The 20,633-nt window shown below is 44.3% G+C and overlaps 3 protein-coding genes across 4 annotated transcripts; 2 read left to right on the forward strand and 1 right to left on the reverse strand.

The window, feature by feature from the left end:
• Positions 1-838: 838 nt before the first annotated feature.
• On the reverse strand, positions 839-8,763 carry DENR (density regulated re-initiation and release factor). Of its 2 annotated transcripts, none has more exons than XM_062009881.1 (8): positions 8,555-8,763; positions 7,211-7,325; positions 6,199-6,218; positions 5,829-5,913; positions 5,109-5,192; positions 3,667-3,783; positions 1,859-1,998; positions 839-1,121 (listed from the first exon to the last, which is right to left on the reverse strand). In XM_062009881.1, exons 2-8 carry the CDS (start codon positions 7,314-7,316, stop codon positions 1,077-1,079), a joined length of 597 nt encoding a protein of 198 aa, XP_061865865.1. In that variant the 5' UTR covers positions 7,317-7,325; positions 8,555-8,763; the 3' UTR covers positions 839-1,076. The 2 variants fall into 2 exon arrangements, with proteins under 2 accessions (XP_061865865.1, XP_061865866.1); XM_062009882.1 differs by having other exon boundaries at positions 8,336-8,583.
• A 4-nt stretch (positions 8,764-8,767) lies between these two features.
• On the forward strand, positions 8,768-13,375 carry GPN3 (GPN-loop GTPase 3). Its single transcript, XM_062009880.1, has 8 exons — positions 8,768-8,913; positions 8,994-9,102; positions 9,186-9,353; positions 9,781-9,905; positions 10,823-10,938; positions 11,597-11,693; positions 12,206-12,334; positions 13,139-13,375. The coding sequence occupies exons 1-8, from the start codon at positions 8,866-8,868 to the stop codon at positions 13,199-13,201; spliced, it is 855 nt and encodes a 284-aa protein (XP_061865864.1). The 5' UTR covers positions 8,768-8,865; the 3' UTR covers positions 13,202-13,375.
• Positions 13,376-14,137: 762 nt separating this feature from the next.
• ARPC3 (actin related protein 2/3 complex subunit 3) lies at positions 14,138-19,845 on the forward strand. The gene is made up of 8 exons (XM_062010339.1): positions 14,138-14,158; positions 14,876-15,055; positions 16,080-16,179; positions 17,205-17,281; positions 17,555-17,623; positions 17,868-17,994; positions 18,505-18,599; positions 19,329-19,845. The coding sequence occupies exons 1-8, from the start codon at positions 14,138-14,140 to the stop codon at positions 19,389-19,391; spliced, it is 732 nt and encodes a 243-aa protein (XP_061866323.1). The 3' UTR covers positions 19,392-19,845.
• Positions 19,846-20,633: the final 788 nt, after the last annotated feature.

A 20,633-nucleotide genomic window follows, 5' to 3' on the forward strand; every position in this document is an offset into this window, starting at 1 on the left:
CGCTACAGCACTGATGTAAACACCTTGCTCAGCTTTTAAATGGAGCAACTCCAGAGCTACAGTTATCTCGCTAGATACACTGACCAACTACAGCCCTCACCTTATAAACAAGACAAAACCACAGAGAACACACCAATAGAGAACAGGGTGTAGGTAAGTCACTGTAGGTCTGACCTACTCCAGGTTTTACAGTGGCAGGAGAATGTCAATTCCAGGACTCAGCCTCCAGGGAGCATTTAATGTTGCAAACAAGCTGTGAAACATCACACACCAAATTGAAGCGCCAAGCAGCTCCCTGCAGGAGGGAGAGCAACCACCCTGCTGTCTGCCTCAGACAGGTTGTGGAAAGAAACAGTGGTCACTATAAAGCTGTAATTACTACCATTCTTGAATGAGCAGTATGCTAGAAGCATAAAGCCACTAACACTGCCTCACCTAGCAGACCAGCAGGGTTAGGAGATCATTTGGAATTACAAAAACAGGCTAAACATTTCAGACATATTCACAAGTGCCACAGTGTTTCCACTTAATAGGATAAGACAGTTCAGTTGGCAGGGACCTCCAGCCATCATCTAGTGCACCTGTCTGGCCACTTCAGGATTCATTTTCCTTTAATTGTTAACAAGCCTTTAGAACTTCTGTCCTGTTCTGGTTTCTGAGCCTTGATGCAGATACATCAGAGGTAGGAGCTTCTCTACACTGCCTTATTCACTTATTCACATGCCTTATTCACTGAAGTTCAACAGAAGAGATAGCAGATGAAAAATAAGCTTTTAATGACTTTATTTTCCTGTGAGTTTGTTAGAGATAAGCAGCTGTAAAGAAAACAGGAACTGTATTCAGTGAGGAACAGTGATTTTATTTAAACCTACTTCATGCCTAAGCATGATAAAACCCCAATTTAACTTTGGCAAATATCACAACAAAAAAAAACCTCCAAGCAGCCTATACAGAACAGTGAAAATGCCAAGGATACAGGTTCTCCACAGTTTCACTGCAGAGCAAATGGATTTAGAAGCCTCACTTTGGCTACATCATTTATAAGCATATAATTAAATAAAGGTAGTCTTTCACTATCACTTCTTGACTTCTCCAAGATCTTCAATGCTGTCATCATCCACCTAGGGGAAAAAGGCCAGAACACAGAATATTAAGTATATTTTCTTCTTGCATGTCTCCATATTCAGCACTGTACTTGTAATGAAACATGGGAGAGGAACACAGCACCATCCCTGACTCCCTGCTGTAAATTCTACACGAGTGACATGTGCCTGTAGGACACAGCTGAGGCCACGAGGCTCTGAATAAAGACAGGTCCACAGAGTTATTTCAGGAAACTCCAATACCAGAAATACCAGAAGAAGGGAGAGTCCAAGAAAGTGCTTACAATTACAGCAGCCCAACCAAAACAGCTCAACTGTCAACATTTCAATCCAAAATTAGCTAATCCCTTCTTCTGAAGCACAAGTGTGTGCTGGGTTCTTGTTTGTGTGTTTCATTTTGCAATAGTTTAAGAGCTTTTGAAAAACAAGGTGGCAATGTAAGAATACTTAAGCCTTCACCTATAAAAAATGGTCAGAGAACTCATAGATATCTGACAGCTGGACTTACTCAGACATGCCTTCCTCACTGTACCCACAGTAACAGCACTACATGCTCAGGGAGTCAGTGTTTCTTGAACAGGAGCAGCATTTGACTTTTAATCACCCCTTGACCTAGTCACCCATATGTGGGAATGAAACAACTGGTCTCTTATTTTCACACAACCACCTGTGCTGTCAGAGACAAAACTCGTCTTCAAAATCATTGGAAAGTCACAGGCTACTGTTGAAAACTGGCAGAAGAAAGGGTTTATTACCTCTGGCCACTTCTCCTGGATTACATCAATGATGTCATCTGTAAAATCTCCCTGAATGATGATTTCATCTTCTCCCGTTACTGAGGCACCACAGGAAAATTTCTGAGCAAAGAACCTTTGTGCTTCCTTAAGGTCAATTTCTGTGGATGGGAAAATGGGCAGTTTAAGTACAGTCATTATCATACAAGTATTTTGTCAACTTTAAAATCAAAATCTTGTTTTAACTGTGGAAAAACTAGTGAGAGTTTACAGTTAAAGCTTTCCCACAGTTTCCATTGAAAGCAGAAGTCTGATGTTTACACACAAAACAGACTCCACAAATCTGGTTAAGTCCTGAAGGCAAAAATCACTGTATGTCCTCTACACATTCTGTTTACACAGCTCTATGCTGCATACACTCACCAAACAAGCTCATACAGAGCTGCTTAAAAAGACCCTCCAGTTCTGAATAACCTCCACAGTTACTGAACAAGTTTTTCCACAGAAGTGCTTCAGAATGGTCCTTTCAGAAACATGTCCCAACAATTGTTGAGATTAGCTTCCAGCACCAAGGCAGACATCCCGTTCAGATCAAGCTCATGCATATTACTGATCCCTCAGGGAAACTGGTGATGCTCTTGTGCAGGAAATATGAAACAAGTCTGTTAATGCAATCAAGGTTAAAACTTCCCTTTTTAACAGAATTTGGGATCCATGTGTGAAGTAAGATGTTAAAAACCATCCTGTGGCTGTTTGCAGCTGAGCCAAAGTTATGTGGGACAGCACTGTTAGTGGATTTGGTAATAATTTGACTGCTTCACCAGAAAGGCAATTTCAGCCTTAATCAGTCTCCAGAATAGGTAAAATAATTGCCAATAACATATTTACAGGACTGATGGAAAGAAGCTTCTTGAAAATGAACATGTTTATAATTAAAGACAATAGACCACTCTGATGTCTAAGAGTGAACTGCTATGGGAAGCCCCATTTCATAAAAATCCTGTAACCCCATTTGTTTGCAAACACCATGGAAATAAGGGCTTTAATAATTTATCACTGAGGGAAGCCAGTGTGCCTTTGACATGCTTTGGAACTGCTAAAAGCACCTTGGGACTTTCACCTCACACAGATGGAAGTGGATCACTCAATGTAGCAGCATCATGAGGTTCAAGGTCAGCACATCTAAACCCAACAAAACCCACATGTCGTGGTTCCAGCCCAGCTGGCAACAAAGCCCCAGGCAGCCACTCACTCCCTCACTCACTCCCTCCCCCTCCCCAAACCTCCTGTAGGATCAGGAAGGGAAGCTGAAAAGAAAAATCAAAACTCGTAGGTTTTGATTAAGAACTTAATTACTAAGTTAATAAAACTTAAGAACAAGCATAACAATTAAACAATATAACAACAGTAAGAAGAATAAAGTGTAATAGTAGTAATGAAGAGAAATAAAACTCAAGAAGAAAAGACAAGTGATGCCCAGTGCAATTGCTCACCACCCATTGACCAATGCCAACTCACTCCAGTTTATATAGTGGGAATGATGTATGGAATAGTCCTTTGGCTAGCTCAGGGCAGCTGTCCTGGCCATCCTCCTTCCCAGCTTCTTGTGAGCACCCCTCCACCCCAATCCACTCACTGGCTGGGGTGGATGAGAAGCAGAAATAGCCTTGATTCCATGCAAGCACTGCTCAGCAATAACCAAAACACCCCTGTGTTATCAACATTCTCTTCAGTGTAAACCCAAAATACAGCCCTGTAGCAGCTACCAGGAAGAAAAGCGATTCTATTCCAGCCAAAGCCAGGACACCATTGAACAAAAGTCAACTCACCAAACGTTGCAAGGCCACAGACTCTTGTGACATATTTTTTCTTTGCTCTGGGAATTTTAGCTATTGTAACTTTCTGTGGTACAGTCTTCTTTTTCTGTTTTATCTGACCTCTTCCACCTTTAAAACAGAGTATATAAGGTTAGATAATTAGTTAAGTGATGTCATGCTTAAGCAATGAAAAAAGCATCTAAGGTGAGATTTCATCCCTATAAACAAAGACATTGTTTTCTGCCCATCCCTGTTGGTAAACAAAAACACATTTTGCACATTGTCTCACATCTAGGGGTTTTATCTGCTGGGTTGACCAGCAGATTAATTTCTATAGATCTCCTGGTATGAACCATGTGTCTATTTAGGAGTTAGCAGAAAATCTCTGAAAGAGCAGCCAGCTACAGTAGTTGACAACCAAACTTCACATGATTTAACTTCTTTCTTACACTCTGTTTTTAGGCCAACTTGAAGGATGCACATCAGGCATTTACTGGTATGACTAAAGCAGACAAAAGATACATCTGCTCATTAGGATTTCTCAAGTCAGATTAAGATGTCTGCTAACTTTGTATACTCTCAAGGCTTCTCAGCATAAAAATATCAAGCATTTGCTTATTTTTCCTTACTCTCTCTCTTATGGTCAATCTTATACCATTATACAGTGGTAGTTTACAAAACTTTAAATACCCCTAAATATTTTAAATACCATTATTTTAGTACCAAAAACCAGACTGAAAACTAACCACATCACCCCATGCTGCAAGAAAATGTGCTGACTAATCAAACAGAAAGAACTCCAATAACAGATGATAAAAGTCTGTTTAAACGGTTTCATCTATTTTATATCTTCCAAAGTTGGGTTTTGAAAATGTTTTTCATTATCACTGGGAACAGACATAGCTGTTAGTGGAGACATAGCTGACAGTGTTAAGAGCATAAAACCAAATCCTGTATGTGAATGCAGAGGAGGGGTGGAGGGCAGAGAGAAAAAAGCAACGTCATGAGACATTAATGGAGGAAAGCAGTTCTGCTCCACAAGCAACCTGTGAATTGCTGTTAAACAGGGCAGAAACAAACATTCTGGGAGGCCTGCCAGCTTAGGGACACGGTTTAGTGGTGGCTGGGGCAGTGCTGGGTTAGCGGTTGGATTCGATCTTAAAGATCTATTCCAATCTAAACAATTCTGTGATTGTGTGATTTTAGATTGAGAAGAATGCCTCCCTGGGTAAGTGCAATAGCAGCAACAGGAACAATAAGACACATGATGCCAGTCATCTTTCACTTGCTATTTCTGCTACTGCTGGAAGAACTGGATTATCTTTGTGCAGAGGCAAAGGGCAGCTGACAACCAAACTGCAAGGAATCTGTGCCACAGTCCACACCAGCAGCTGAGAAAGGGGTCCCCCAAATAGCTTATAAATCAGTACCACAATCAACTATTTAGACCTTGCCTCTCTTTTGCTTCTTCTTCTCTTCTTCTTCTCCTGCAGTTCCTTGGCCTTCTCCGACCCCAGCTTCTTGCTTAGGTGAATTTTCTTAAATACATCAGAAAGCAATAGGGAGAAGAAAGAGAATAAAAGTAGTAGTCAGGCAACCACAGCTTTATGGGAACAGCAAGCAAGGTACAGTGATATTTTGCTACATCCATAAACTCTTTGCTTAAGTGCAGCAGCCTCTTGACTGGTGTGTGTTACATCCACTTACTTAAGCAAATTAGACTTCAGAAAAGCATCAGCTCAAAAAATACAGTTACAGTTTCACAGTCTCTTCACATAATTTCCAGGGAGAGACAGAAATTAATGATAGTGTTAAAACTGAAATCCCAAATGCAAATCCAGAAGTTCCTTGTTATTAATGACCTTTCCTCCAGCCATCCACAGCAGACTGGACAGACACAAAACCTAACAAACTGATGAGGAATAAGTACATGGATGACTGGTTATAGTAGGAACCTTAAGAAAGCTCAAACATTATTACTGAAACTACACATTGGTGTTTTCTGACCTTATCAAACACATTTTCATAACATCCAAAAGCATGGCAGACTCCTAGGAAAAGGATTAACTTTCACACTTGGTACAGCAAAGAAAGGGAAGAGATGAGAACTGGACAGGCTCAAAGATTCCTGAGTATGTCTAAGGGCACATTATCAGTTTGGAAAAGATTCTTACCAACTGTCAGTTTTGCAAACTCATCTGGAAAATTCTTTTCCAACCATTGTCTGCATTTAGTCACATCAGGCATGTACTCGCAGTACTGGGAAAGAAAGGTCGTGTCAGCGTTGTTGGCAGGGTTAACTATGAAGTATGTCACAAACAAATGCACCAACATCCCTTTGCTATTCAGCTCAGCCACTGCTCCTTAAGATGACTGAATACAGATGCTGTACAGCATGTAAGAAACCTTGTGTCATCCTAAAGACAACGGTGGCTGAAGCACAGAACTGCCACAGTTCTGAAATGCTGGAAAAGATCAAAGAATCATCACAGTCAGGAATCATTGGACAGAGGAGAAACTCAGACTACAAAAAAATTAACTCACCTCTGTTGGCAAGGAACAGACTGGGGAAAGAAGGGGAAAAAAAAAGAATGGATTACAAAAAGAAGTTTACACCTACAGCCTTAGTATTTAAAATACCACTTTGAATCTAAGTTAGGGATGATTTCTGATGCCATAACTTCAGGTTATAACCACATATTGACCCAAAAAGGTTACTTTATTGATACCACTCCACATGTTAATTTTTCTCTAGTCAATCATTTCTTCACAAGCTCTGCATTAGGACAAAACTATCACACAAGAGCAGCCAGTCATCGAAGGAAGGGAAGGAGGTGCCTACAGCTTTGGGAGAAGTTACAGAAAGAAACATCAGTCCTACCTGAGGCAAAAAGATATACCTAATAAATTACCATGTGATTGGGTTATCTTTCCTTTCACCAAGAGCTGCCAATACCCAGAAGGGGGGTTTTGCCCCAGAACAAATGCAAACCAACTGTGCAGGCACTCACACAGAACAGGGATTCTTCTCTATTCCCATGCTACTGTATTCAAGCCCAAAGCAAAATAACATACCTACCTAAAAAACTATACCTGTCAAGATTATTTACTTCCCTTTAAATTCCATCCACATGACAACAAATGTAATAAGCAGGGAATAATTCTAAACACAGTGCAATAATTACTTTCCTGAATTCTAACTCATCATACTAATGCTCAGAGGCCTTTTCTGTGCTAACAGCTTTACTGGCTTTTTGGAGGAAGAGATTGCTCCCCAGCAGTTCACAATTGGAGCAGGACTTCCATTTCATTTACACACAGAAAGCTCTAAGTACCTCCATCCCTCAGAGAGAAGTCCTTTCACCAAAAATGCTTTAGATAAAATAAACTACACAGGCTATTTCAGAAAGTCTGACCAGAGAGGTCAAGCTGACCATGCTCTAGCTTCTCAATAAAAGCTGACCAAAACAAAATGTGCAAGTGTCTCGTTCTTTCTGCTAGGTTGCACAAACAGCCCGTTGTAAGAAGCATGGACAACCACCCCTGCAGCACTTGCCTCCGCAGTAGAGAACCCGAAGAGGATAGTCGGCATCTGACCTGGGACCGCTCCTTAGGTCTCCTCTGCAGTCAGGGACCACAGGCTCAGCTACATCTGTGGCCATGTCACAAGCCTGGAGGTGACAGAATGAAAGAATCAGGGCCTAAGCTCTGGGTTAAAGTTATTCACATCTTTCTCAAATCAACAAGAATCCCAGACATTGATGAATCACAGAGGAAATAGGTGTAATGGGAAGGAAAGCAGGAGAAATCAGGGAGAAGGAAAGAGGAGTCAAGAAACAATGACAAAACATGGGGAAGATGGCTGCAAAAGACACCCAGCAGTATGGAATTCTAGCAGATAAGGGAAAAAACCCCTCCAAAGTGCCAGAAAATGCTGTGTAGAATGAAGAAAGGTCTGTAAGAACACCACATGGAATTACAGAACATACTGAGTGAAGCAAAATGCAAAGTATCATGCTGAATAGTGGCACACGGACAGATGGTGTGCTGTGGCAGTGGAGGGAGGTGCTGCCAGTATACTAGCAAAGAAAAAGGGTCATTTAAATCAGTGTCTTAAGAGTTTCAACCTAATTCTATGGCACTGGCAAGAAATCCTGGACAAATGCCACAAAACAAGCAACCCCAACTCAAACTTAGCCCACTAATACACTTAATACGTTTGCACGTGTGCATTTTTGGGCAAGAAGCTTGGAAAATAAGTCAACAGGGAAGTGGTTTGCAACGCACAAGAAGCACACCAGGATTATGGGAGCAAGCAGGATCTGTGTGAGGGAGACTCGGAGCCAGGATGCTGTACAAGCCGTGTCGGGGCAGCGAAAACAGCTGAGGGGAAATGCCGCGGCGGCAGAAGCGCTGGGGCTCGCCGTAGTGGGACCGCAGGGAAAGCTGGCAGAGGGTCCCAGCGAGGGGAAGGAGGCTGGAACCCACGGAGATCCCAGACGCGGGACGCAGGGGCTGCGTGGTTGGGGGTTAAAGTGGTGACGAGGGTAACTGATGTGGCGAGGATCACTGACACGGCGGGATGGGGGTCTGAGCTAAGGGACAAGAGGGCGGCGGTACCTGAGGGTCAGGCGATACGGGGAGGGGGCCCGGGGCTGAGGGAGAGGAGGGCGCCGGGTACCTGAGCGGGGAGGATGCTGAGGGACGAGAGGCGACGGGGAATCCCTGCAGAGGCGCCGCCGCGGTGCCACGGGAGAAGGGAAGGAGGGTGTGGGAACTGAGGGAAGGATGCCGGTAGCCGGGGCGGGGGGAGGCGGCCCGCAGCTGAACGGGGTGAGGGCTGAGCGCGGTTCCCGCGGCGAGGGGGGGAAGCGCGGAGCGGGCGGCGGCACGGCCTTACCCGGGAGGCCCCTGAGGCCGCGGCACGGCGTTACCCGGGAGGCCCCTGAGGCCGCGGTGACCGGGCCGCGGCGGCTGCTCCGGTTCCCACACACCGCGCGGCACGTGCGCCCGGCCCCAGCCCCGCCGCCCTCTCGCGAGAGCCGCGCGCCGCCGCCACCACGCACCGCGACGCGGGAGGGGCGCGTGCAGGGCGCGGCTTGAACCCGCCGGCGCTCCGTAGCGCTGACCCGCGGCACGTGACCGGGAGAGCTACGGGACACTGGAGGGGTCAGTTAGCGCAGCCGCCGCCGCCGGGCCGGCGCTGCCGCAATGCCGCGGTACGCGCAGCTGGTGATGGGCCCGGCGGGCAGCGGGAAGGTGAGGCGGCGGCGGGGGAGCGGGGGAGCGCGGGGAGGCGGCGGTCGCACCCTGACGCTGTATGTGTGTGTCTCTTGCAGAGCACGTACTGCTCCACCATGGTGCAGCACTGCGAGGCGCTGGGCCGCGCCGTGCAGGTGGTGAACCTGGACCCGGCGGCGGAGCACTTCAGCTACCCGGTGATGGCAGGTGAGCGGCGGCGGCCTGGCGGCGCCAGCCTCGCCCGACCGAACTGCAGCCGCCCCGCTGTGTGTGCGTGTGTGTCGTTCCAGATATCCGCGAGCTGATTGAAGTGGATGACGTCATGGAAGATGAATCCTTACGGTTTGGCCCCAACGGCGGGCTGGTGTTCTGCATGGAATACTTTGCCAATAACTTTAACTGGCTAGAGGAGAGCCTTGGCCACGTGGAGGATGACTATGTATTGTTTGACTGTCCAGGTAAACAAATGCCTGTTTTCCCATTGTTCATCATATTCAAGCTAACATCTGCAGTCCTTTTTTGCCTTGGCTGTAGTCATTCACACGTTGATTTTTGCATTGTTGATGCTTGTCAGGGTCGCTTTCAGAAGTGAAACTTGGTCCCAGGCTAATCTGGGTGACAGCACTGAATTCTAATAGCATCATATGGTGTGGGAACACCGTGGCAACTGCAAACTAACGCTAGTTGGAGGTCAAGGGAGGGAAAAAACCTTCTCTTTCCACTTCTCCAGCATAAATTCATCCAAATACAGAGTTGTCTGAAGAGAAAGAAGCTTCTTTGTCAGTTTTACCTGTATTGTCTGACGCCCATATTTGCACAACTGCAAACTGAACTGTTCCCATTAGCTTCACATTTCTGCATCCTAATATCCTACGTGTGCCCTAGGTCAGATTGAACTCTACACCCACCTGCCAGTGATGAAACAGCTGGTGGAGCAGCTTCAGCAGTGGGAGTTCCGCATCTGTGGAGTTTTTCTTGTGGACTCTCAGTTTATGGTGGAATCTTTTAAGGTATCTGTTGTAAAAGTTTATAAAGAATGAGAAATCTTGGCAATTAGGGTGCTGGGTTTATTTAGCCCAGAGAGAAGCACTCTGGAAGTTGGGGGAAATCTGGTTGGTGTCTTCAGCTGCCTCAAACACAAGTTGCAGCAAAGCAAATTCTGTTTGGATTTAAAGAAAACCTGTGCTGTGAGAGTGGTCAGGTGGGAACAGGGCTCAGAGAGATTGTGTAGTGTATGTTCATGGAGTTACTCAAAACTTCAGTGGGCAGAACACCTGAGCAACCTGATCTGACTTTGAATCTGGCTGTACTTTGAGTATTGGCATAGAACTTCTTAAAGTCCCTTAGAATCATTTCAGTTGGAAAAGCCTTTGAAGCTCCTGGAGTCCCAGCCCTGCCCTCACCCTGCCCAGCCCAGCACTGACCCACAGCCCTCAGCACCTCAGCTCCATGGCTTTGGGATCCCTCCAGGGCTGGGCACTCCCCCAGCTCCCTGGGCAGCCTGGCACAGGGGCTGACACCCCTCTCAGGGAAACAGTTCTGCCTCAGCTCCACTCTGAACCTCCCCTGAGGAAACCTGAAGCTGTTTCCTCTTGTCCTGCCGTTCATTACTGGGGAGAAGAGACCTTCCAACCTAAACACTGTGGGTCTAAGAGAGCTTTCTCAGATCTGGAGATGTAACAGGCCCCTTTTCTCATCTAGCAGTACAAATACCAAGAAGGTCTTTGGCTTAATGCCCTTTTAGTGGCAGATTTGAGGCTCTGGAAATAGATAGCACCCTTTTTCCAACAGAGAGAATGACTCCTTCTATGGCTTTGTGTCCATGTTTTCTTGATAAATTAGCTTCATTTGGTCTGTGGTTGAGTGTTCTGCATGTTGATGTTGTATTTTTCTGAACTTAACCATATCATTTTTCATCTTCCCCAAGTTTATCTCTGGGATTCTGGCAGCACTCAGTGCAATGATCTCTTTAGAGATTCCACAGATCAATGTCATGACCAAAATGGATTTGCTGAGCAAGAAAGCCAAGAAGGAAATAGAAAAGTAAGTTGCAAAAAAAAAAAAGTCTCTGTACTGTAAGATCTTGAGGTGAACTTCACTCAAAATTCAGTCTAATGTGCCTCACAATTAAAACATACTCTTTCTGACAGGAAGAAGATGCATTTGTTTTATGTTGAACTTTAAATGTCTAGATAGGATGCTTATAATGAAGTCAGAGTCATAAGGCTAGCTCTGTGTTTGTATGTAACTCTGGATTTGTCTGTAAGTATTTACCTTGAAGAACTCAGTCAGTCTTGAATAACCCTCAGGTCGTTGTGCCCACCAGGGTACTGTACTTCAAAACTTCAGCTGCAGGTGGTTCTACCATTTAATACTGAACATACTGAATTACCTACATGTTGCTTTTACATTTGTGCTAAAATTAAAGCTTTTCCTTCAGTGCTCTTCCTCAAAGCTTCCTTGAGCATACCTTAGCAAAAAGCAATTCAAACCCACTTCAGTTGTTTCTACCAGCAGGCATCATCCCAGATATTCAAATCCTTAAAAAAACTATCTTTAAACATTTTGAATTCTCCTGATACAAAGTTCATTCAGGGTGCAGAATGCTGGATGGATTTGGTAGCTCTATAAAAGCACAATGACTCATTTGCTCTGTGGCCAAGGATTCTTTTGATGTTAAGGATGACTTTGTTTCTCCTAGGTACCTGGATCCAGATATGTACTCTATGATTGAAGACTCTACAAATATATTGAAAAGCAAAATGTTTAAAAAACTGACTAAATCTATATGTGGATTGGTAGGTAAATTGCTTTTTAGTTGGTAGCCTTAAATCCAGTATTTATAAGCCACACTGTGTGGTTGCTGACTTCATTGCTGTTGTAGATGTACTACTGTAGTTTCACCCCCTTGCCCCAAAATTATGTATTTACCTACCAGACTTCTTAGCAAAGTCAGGATCTGAAGGATTCTCAGGCACCTGAACATTGTCATTTTTGTCTGTTTTAACTCAGGGTATGTTATGTTTTTTCAGATTAGCATCAAATCCTTGATACCCACATTTGCATTGTACTCAGTACATTTTTTTTGGTGAATCCGGTTCTGTTAGCACTTTTGGAAAACAGCTTCCTCTGCTGTGTAGAACTGAGGACTGATAGCCAGGTGTTACAAGTGGGGAGCTGCCACTAGTTTGCAGTGGGGCTTTAAATAGTGTCTCAGCAGCCCAGACAAGCAAGATGTTACCATGTTGTTTAGGTTGCTGTGAGCAAGAACTTTGTTTTCTTACTCACGTCCTTTGCATCCTTTCTGTAGATTGATGACTATGGCATGGTTCGATTTCTACCTTTGGATCGCTCCGATGAGGAAAGTATAAACATAGTTCTGCAGCACATCGACTTCACCATTCAGTATGGAGAGGATCTGGAATTTAAAGAACCAAAGGTAAGGGGTACTTCTGAGGAGAAGATGAAAAATTAAAAAGGACCCATAAGTTTTAGGATAAATATGTTCTTTGCCTGATTGTCTTAGCATGGTTCAAAAGAAGCCATGTATAGTCTTTAATGATAATGCTTCGATCATCTCTATTTATGCTTCTATGTGACCTGATCTAGGTGACCCTGTTTCTGCAGGGGGGTTGGACTGGATGATCTCTAAAGGTCCCTTCCAACCCCACCATTCTGTGATTTACAGTTACAAAAGGGAAATTCCTTCATATCACCCTGTGTCTGCAGACTGATCAAATGCCTGTGTTTAATGCCTTGGTTTTAAAAAATAATGGCATTTTAAACTTCCAAGCTCAGAAAGGACCATTAAGATTTCTTCCTACATGACTGTTCAAACTCCCCTGATAATTCTTGTGTTGAACCCATATGTTGTATGTGAGATATGGATTAGGAATCAATTCTGTCATGTAAAATATGTGATAGAAGCCTGCTGTGTTAAAATCCTTTCCAAGCCCTGTCTAGTTTTATTATTGAGTTCTATTATTCAGTTCATAAATCCTAAAGGAAAAAGTTCAGTGCTTTTATTCCACTTTTTAATTCAGTTTTGTCCTCTTTAAGTACACAGAATACCTGGATCTAGATTTTGAGCTGTACAGTTCCAATAGCTCTAGAACCTGCTTTTCAGAACGTGTTGCTACATATTTTGTGGAATGTTAGACACTGTTTCTGTTGTCATTTCAGAGCAATGTAAACAGTCATGAGGGAAAAGTCAGGTTTTACCTTTTTGTTTTCTTTTTGGCAGGAATGTGAAGAAGATAAATCTGCTCTTGTGGATGAGTACTTTCAGGATCATGTGGATGAGTAAAAAAGGTGTTCAAAAATGGGAAATACCTTCCTTGTGTAAAAAATTGAACAGAAAAACAAATCCACCCCTACAGAAACATATTTGATGTTTCACCTGTAAGATAACTGATATTTATAGTGAAGAATGTGCTATATGACCTCATGACTATTTTAATAAATGCTTTTTTTTCTTGTGTGTGTGTGTGTGTTACTGTTAGTACATGGGGATGTTCCTCACAGATGCAGCTCATTTAAGCATAAAAAGCATTTAAGCTTGGAAAAAAATCTCATGCTTTGCAAAAGAGACAAACCCAATCTCCACTATGGAGTAGTTAGTTTCATTATTAGATGAGTGGAAGAATTTTTCTAAAGGGTGACAAGTGCACTGCATGAACTGAACCTCAATTCAGCAAAGAGGTGACTGGCAGCTTCAAAAGGACATGTGGGCAGTGGGTGGTCTCTCATCCTTCCTGAGGAACTCATGTTTTACATGCACTGGGGAAGATCCCAGATATTTAAGCAGTCTTACGCCAGGTTTTTTTACAACTTGTGCTTGGCTTTATGTGGTTTATACATCAAGAAAATCTTCAACATAGCAGAACACTTACAGTACAGGGAGAGAAGTTCAAAGGACCAGCAAATCCTTCATGTCTAGAGGAAAAGGGCTCCCCAGAATCCATGTGTGGAGGTCAGGGAGGATTGCATGGGATATTTTAAATGTGAACAAAGGAAAAACTGGGAAATAAGATGATACTAAGTGCTATTAAAATGGTTTTTCAAAGTAAGGTTTCCAAAAACCACCAGCCTTATGACATCTACGAATCCCAGGATACTCAGCACTGCTAAAACCTTACTCCCAGCTCCAGACAACTAGTGAACACTGCAGCTTCAGTTTCAAGTTGTCACTGCAGTCACCAGGAAGGGGTGGAAAAAAGAAATCCCTTCAGAGCTTTGAAACATGGGGCCAAAAGCCCTGAAAGTATTTGATGTTTAATAGTTACAGTGTAGGTTAACCTCAGGATGGGGCAAGTCTTTATACCCATATGAGCTAATCACAGCATGGTGGGGCCCAATCTGGCTAAATTAAACCATGGAGATGTTGGGAAATCTTTAGTGGCTTAACTCACCTCCATCCTTGGGACATGTCACGCTTGTGGTGTGTCGAAAGGACAAACCCCAGCCCTACAGTTAAATTGCTTTGACTCATCTTCCAAATCTCCCCATTTTTTCTCCCAGTCTAATGTGGTGAGTCAGTTCCCAGGGGTCAAATTCAGTACGCTGGGTCACACAACAGAGTATGGTTTGATAGTAACAGGAGTGTCCACTTTAAAAGATGAGTCATTTGGGCCCATTCTGTGCTTCCTTGCACCCAATGCCCTGCACAGCTGGCTGTGCTTTGCATCTCGGGGCAGAGCAAGCAAACAGAGTGCTGTGAACACACACACACAAGAGAAAACCGTCTGTGAGCAAAGCATCTCTACCTGTGCTCTTATCCTCGCCGGGGTCAGCAGCTCTGCCAGGGAAGAAGCAAGTTGTCAGGGTGCCTGGAAAGGAAAAAGAGTGTTATGGAGGGCCCAAGGAGCGGTTACTCGCAGTGCAGGGAGGGGAAGAAGCTCCGTGGGAGTGGAAAAAGCAAACAAGTCCCCATCTGAGCTTGCTTGGGGAGCACCTTGTGGGCGCCGGCCGTGCTCGGCAGCAGCGGTGCCCCCCGGGGCGGTGCGAGCTGCTCCGGCTCCCGCTTCCCCTCCTCGCACCGCCTCTGCTGCCTCATTTCCTGCGGCAGCGCAGCCACAGCAGGAAGCTTTGCAGCCAGCTCTTGTCTGCTTCCCCTCCCGCCCGGCCCCACCGAATTACCTCCCTGCCCTTGGAGATGCCGGTGAGGGGGCTCACGCCCGGCGCTCCGGCAGCCGCGGTCGGGGGGACGGAGGGCTGGGGGCGGCGGAGCGCGGCCGGGCGGTGGCGAGCCCGGGCTGCGGAAAAGGGGCTTCAGCTGCCGGGGTCTGGCCATGGGCAGCTGCGAGGGAGGAAAAAGGGGGCTATAACTGCGGGGAGCCGTGTGAGAGCAGGGAATTGCTGTGTATGGGAGGCTGCTGCAAGGCCAGCGCCCTCCTCTTCCTCTTCTTCCTGGTGGGGATCCTCCCGCAGCCGGGAGGGTGGTAAAAGCTGCTTTTTGCTCTGGTTTTGTCTGCACAACCTTCCTCTGGTTGAAAGAAACGGCTTTTCCTGCTAGGAGATGCTCACACTCCCCAGGTGCACCCGTCTCTCCAGCAAAGCCTCAGCTTCCCAGGGGCCTGGCACAGCACAGGGGACTCTTCGGCCAGTGCCTAACACTAAACTGATCAGCTGTTAAAAATCAGCATCCCAGGAAGCATCTGGCATATGCAGAAAGATTTGTTGTTTCATTTGTTTAGTTATGGGTTTTTTTCTTCATTTAGAACACTTTTAGAGTACCCAGAATGGTCTTTTTTGAGTGTGTGGGTGTGTTTTAAGCCTGGCTTTATTTATGATCTATTATTAGATAGTCTTGGGAATAAAATATAATCTTTTAATGACCAACTTACTTTCAATAACTGTGCAATAGCCCCTGGTGCTGTGCAGAGTGGGGTTAGGCAGCCTGGAGATGAAGCAATGCCTGCAGACCAGCTGATCTGATTTTACCCCACGTCCCGCCACCATGACCCTAAGTGGTGCCAGTGGTGATGTCTGCACAGTTTTCACCAGAATGACACAGATCTGGACCTAATAAAAAAACTAGCCATTGTTTGTGGAAGGAAAAGTATCTAGAACAAACTAGACTCTTGACTCCTGTTTGATGAAGAGACAGGAGATACATGATCAGACACAGAAATGTCTGTCTTCTTATAGTATTGATAACCAGCCTTCTCCCCCCCTGTCTGTAGGCTTACCACTCAACTTTAATGGACTCTGACACCAAGCTCATTGGGAACATGGCACTGCTACCCATCAGAAGCCAGTTCAAAGGCCCAGCACCTCGGGAAAGTAAGTTTATTTATTATAATCTCTAAACACCTCCCTGTGTATAGCTCATCATCATCACCTCATGGTTTGCTCCAAGACAGCCCTAGCAAGAGTGCCAAGAGGAGTGGAAATGGAGTGCTTTGCAGGTTATAGGGAAGAAAGTTTAGAATATTTAAGTTGTGCAAATTGTGGAAGATAATTATGCACAGATAAATACGCTCCCTGCTCCAGCTAAATCGGTTGTTTCAGTAATTAAAGCCTACAGATAGTATTGTCCCGTTTCCTCCTGTGTCTGAGTGCTCTTCAGTAGGTTTTGGGGAGGATGTGGTTGTGTGAACCCTCTGCCTTTAGAGGAAGTGGAGGTTTAGCTGTAGAGAACTTAGCTTTTGGGTCTGCTGCTGAAGGATGAAGAGTATAGGCAGCACTTCAGAGTAGGGAGCTTCAGAAATGGAAATGAAGTTGTAATCTGGGCATCCCAAGAGTGTCCACAGGCAGCCTGATATGGATTCCCCTCCAGCACATGAAGTAGCACTTTCCAGGTGTGTTGCCCCCTGTAGTGGAGCAGTTTAGTTTGAGAAAGGAAATATAAAGGAAATGTTTCTGGATTTAAGCAGGTTTGGATGGTAGCAAAAGCAGGTCAAAGTCAGACAGGTAATGAAGTCTGTCTGATGGTAGTGTCCATTCTCAAAGCTCACTTTTGTGTCCTGAGAAGGCTTTTATGCCACTAAAACTCTGGTGAGTTACTCAGCTGGTAGAAAAGTGGGGAACTGCTGAATTGCTGCTGTTTGTGAAGTGAAAAATCATGGGGGAAGGAGAAGAGAGTTAAAGCTCCTGCTGAGAGTAGGAAGCTTCTCTGTTACAGTCTGAGCTCAGCGGTGTTTCACACAGCAACAGCTCTTTCCTGACACAGTGCTGTCTTCTGCTTTTTGTAAATGCCAAGGTTTTGCCTTTGCAGTAATCCTTATTTATGTATTCCAGTGAGTAAAAGTTATGGCCAAATGTAGTGTAACAGTGCACTGTTTGACTCTGTATATCTTTTTTGTTAGCTAAGGACACAGATATTATAGATGAAGCCATCTACTACTTCAAAGCCAACGTTTTCTTCAAAAATTATGAGATCAAGGTAATCTCTTGGGGTACTCTGCATATAGCAGTTGTTTGGAGGGTTGATGTGAATATTACCTTTCTTTTCAATGACATCATTCTACTAGATAACAAAAGCTTTTTTTCCACTCATTTAGTTGAGTAAATGTCATGAACTGCAAGTCTGTCTCTTGTGGGTTGACTGTAGGCCAGAAATGGCTTGAACTCATTCCTGTTTCAAACTTTTATCTGTTCCATAAAGTCTCCCTTAATGTAAGAGTGCCTGGGCTCTGTGCTTGCTCTTGTTTTGCAGAACGAGGCTGACAGAACGCTCATCTACATAACCCTCTACATTTCTGAGTGCTTGAAAAAGCTGCAAAAGGTAAGAGAAATGAATTGTACTCAGGAAAGGATTTGCTGATACTCTTCTCCCAGTGGCACAGACAACCTTGTTAACCCTAGTCCCAGTTATCCACAGATACTCCAAGGCTGTGATCTCCAGAGACAGGTTGTGTTGCTGTTCTTGAGGAGTTTTTGTGTGTTACAGATTGGTAAAATACCTAGGTCTAATACTTCATTGGTTTTTGTTTATAACTGTTAATCTATTGTTTGCCTGGTTCTTCCAGTGTAACTCCAAAGGCCAAGGAGAAAAAGAAATGTACACACTGGGAATCACTAACTTCCCAATCCCTGGGGAGCCTGGCTTTCCACTGAATGCCATTTATGCCAAACCTGGCAACAAGCAGGAGGAAGGTAAGGCTAGTCTGGGACCTTGGGTTCATACTTTAGTATTTTGTGCTGCAACTAGAATTGCCTTTAAAGCTGAATCTTCTAAATCTGGACTTCTGTCTTCTGAGGACAGGATGAGCTGAATTTTCTGTCATCAGGGGCCTGGTGACTCCTCTGGATCCATAGATCCAACAGAACAAATTAATAGGGATCTGAGTCTGCCTTTTGCATCCATATAATCACTAGCTAAACCCTGTAGTGGAGCCCAAGCCAAGTGTTGCACTGGCAGTATAGGAAGCCCCCCAATAATGAGCAGAGGTAACTGGAAGAAAACAGTTTGGATGATCCTTTTTAGTGCTACAAATATCCCAAAAATCCCAACTTGAGCAAAGCAACTCAGCTGGACGATAAGTACCTGCAGATCTGAAAACTCTTTGCTTTCAGCAGTGATACCTGATGCTTCCCTGTTAAATTCAGTTTGACTTGGTGCTGCCTTGCTTTACATAACCTGCTTTCTCTTGTGCTGTGTTTCAGAGGTGATGAGGGCCTACCTGCAGCAGCTGAGGCAAGAAACTGGCCTTCGCCTTTGTGAAAAAGTATTTGATCCTCAGAGTGACAAGCCCAGTAAGGTGAGAGCTTAGAGCAATGAAAGGGTGAGGGAGTGGGTGTGGGTAACTTCAGCACAAGCTTCCCTGGTTTTCAAGGCTAGAGGAACAGCAGGCTGCAAGTTACCAATACATTTAATCTGTAATGTGTTAAGACAGCAAATGCCAATTTGCACTGCTTTAAAAAGCAGGGCAGTAATAAGTGGTGTCTGGTTCCAGTCCTCAAAGCCTCGCACATCTGCTGTGGGCAAGGTTTTCAGATGGAAATTCACAGGCATGAGAGGTGCTGTTTATCTTCCCAGGCAGTTCTGATTTGGTAGCTTCTTTGAAGTAGACCAGTTTGCCTCATAACCAGATTTTTCTTAAGAAATAGCTAATCAATGAGTGAATTGCCTCCTGCCTGTTCTTGTGTTTCATGTGCAAATGTGGCTGCATTTAATATTAAAATTGTTTAGGATAATTCATTTCCAAAGGCATAGCTTTCTGATGCATCCCTTGGTTATAATTACATTGGAATTAGCAGTAAAAATAAGGTAAAAGAAAGCAGAAGGTCCTGCTTTAATTCAGAGTCCTGTATGATAAATTCATTTGGTCTATTCCTGGCCTAAATTCCAGTAGAAACCAGTGTGGAAAGCAAATCTGGAGCCTCAATGTTTGATATTTGACAGAGGTTGAATATTTTGAAGTCACTATTTTGTTTATTGCATGGAAACTGCTTTTGCATATTTGCTGACTTTGTACTTCCTTCTGCAGTGGTGGATTTGCTTTGTGAAGAGACAGTTCATGAACAAGAGTCTGTCAGGTCCTGGGCAGTGATGGAGCAAAGCAGTAACAGCATCAAACATTTCCACAGCAAAGTGTTTAGGTATTTTGCCTTTGTTTTGGATACATTTTTGTACCAAGGAAGAATGTGCTTACAAAGAAAAAAAACCCCACAAAAACAAAGCCACAAATCAGTCAATGAGGGATAAAGGGAGGGAAATCAAAAGGATCATTTGAGTAGCATAAACAAATATTATTAAGCTGGTGCTTAATAAGTGATTTCTAATACGCTGTTTCAGATGCAAGCTGCTTTATTGTCAGTGGCCACAGCTAGCATTTAAAACAGGGCCTTGTATTTAAGAGAAGAAATGGGCTTACCTGTGAGGCAGGGGGAGCTCTACTGGCTAGAGTCTCAGCATCGTATGTCCAGGGAAAACATACCTCTCACGCTGTGTTGTCAAGTGTGGTGATTTTTACCTTGTTTTCAATAAACTTTGCTTGTAATTAATGTGGTTAACTACTTGGTGTCTTATAGATAGCCTTCAAAGAAACCAGACATTCGGCTTTTAATGAAAAAAACATGATTATTGTGCAATAGTAATCAGTAGGAGGTGTATGGTTCCTACTGAAAATGGGCTAATATAGGAGCTGTGCATGGCCTTCACAGAGCAGTGCTCCATTGCACTAAAACACCTTCAAAGGGTAATACAGGTCGATGACAGCTTACTCTGAGGTTGCCTTTGTGGTGACAGGAGCAGTCCAACACAATCATCACACAATACTGGCAAGAACTTTGACTGTTTTGATCAGTTGGCATCGGTCAGATGGCTTCTTGAAGAACTGCAAATCTACTTTTGGTTTATCCTGAGCCATCTCTTTTCATCATTCTCCATCCCTGGAAGTGTTCAAGGCCAGGCTGGATATGGCTTTGAGCAGTCTGGTGGTGTGGAAGATGTCGCTGCCCATGGCAGGAGGCTTGGACAACCCTCAAGGTCCTTTCCAACCCAGGCCGCTCCGATTCTGCGATCTGTGTCACAACTTGTTTCGCTGTCATCATGTAACACCAACACGCTTTTTGTGTTACTTTTGGGAGCTAAAGCCCAGCACCAGTAATGTTTTGCTGCTTGGTGTGTTTGTTGAGGTGTATTCCTGTCCAGACAGCAGCGATGGCACGTTTGAACTGAAAGGTCCCTGATTTCATCTGCAGTAGTAGTAATAGGATGGCTATTTTTCTTTTTTTTTCAATTAAAAAGTCGTTTTTTGCAGTTCTCCTTTAAGCTTTGCTTTGTAGTTAAC

This window comes from Colius striatus, chromosome 17 (genome assembly GCF_028858725.1).
Source record: "Colius striatus isolate bColStr4 chromosome 17, bColStr4.1.hap1, whole genome shotgun sequence".
Lineage (NCBI taxonomy): Eukaryota > Metazoa > Chordata > Aves > Coliiformes > Coliidae > Colius > Colius striatus.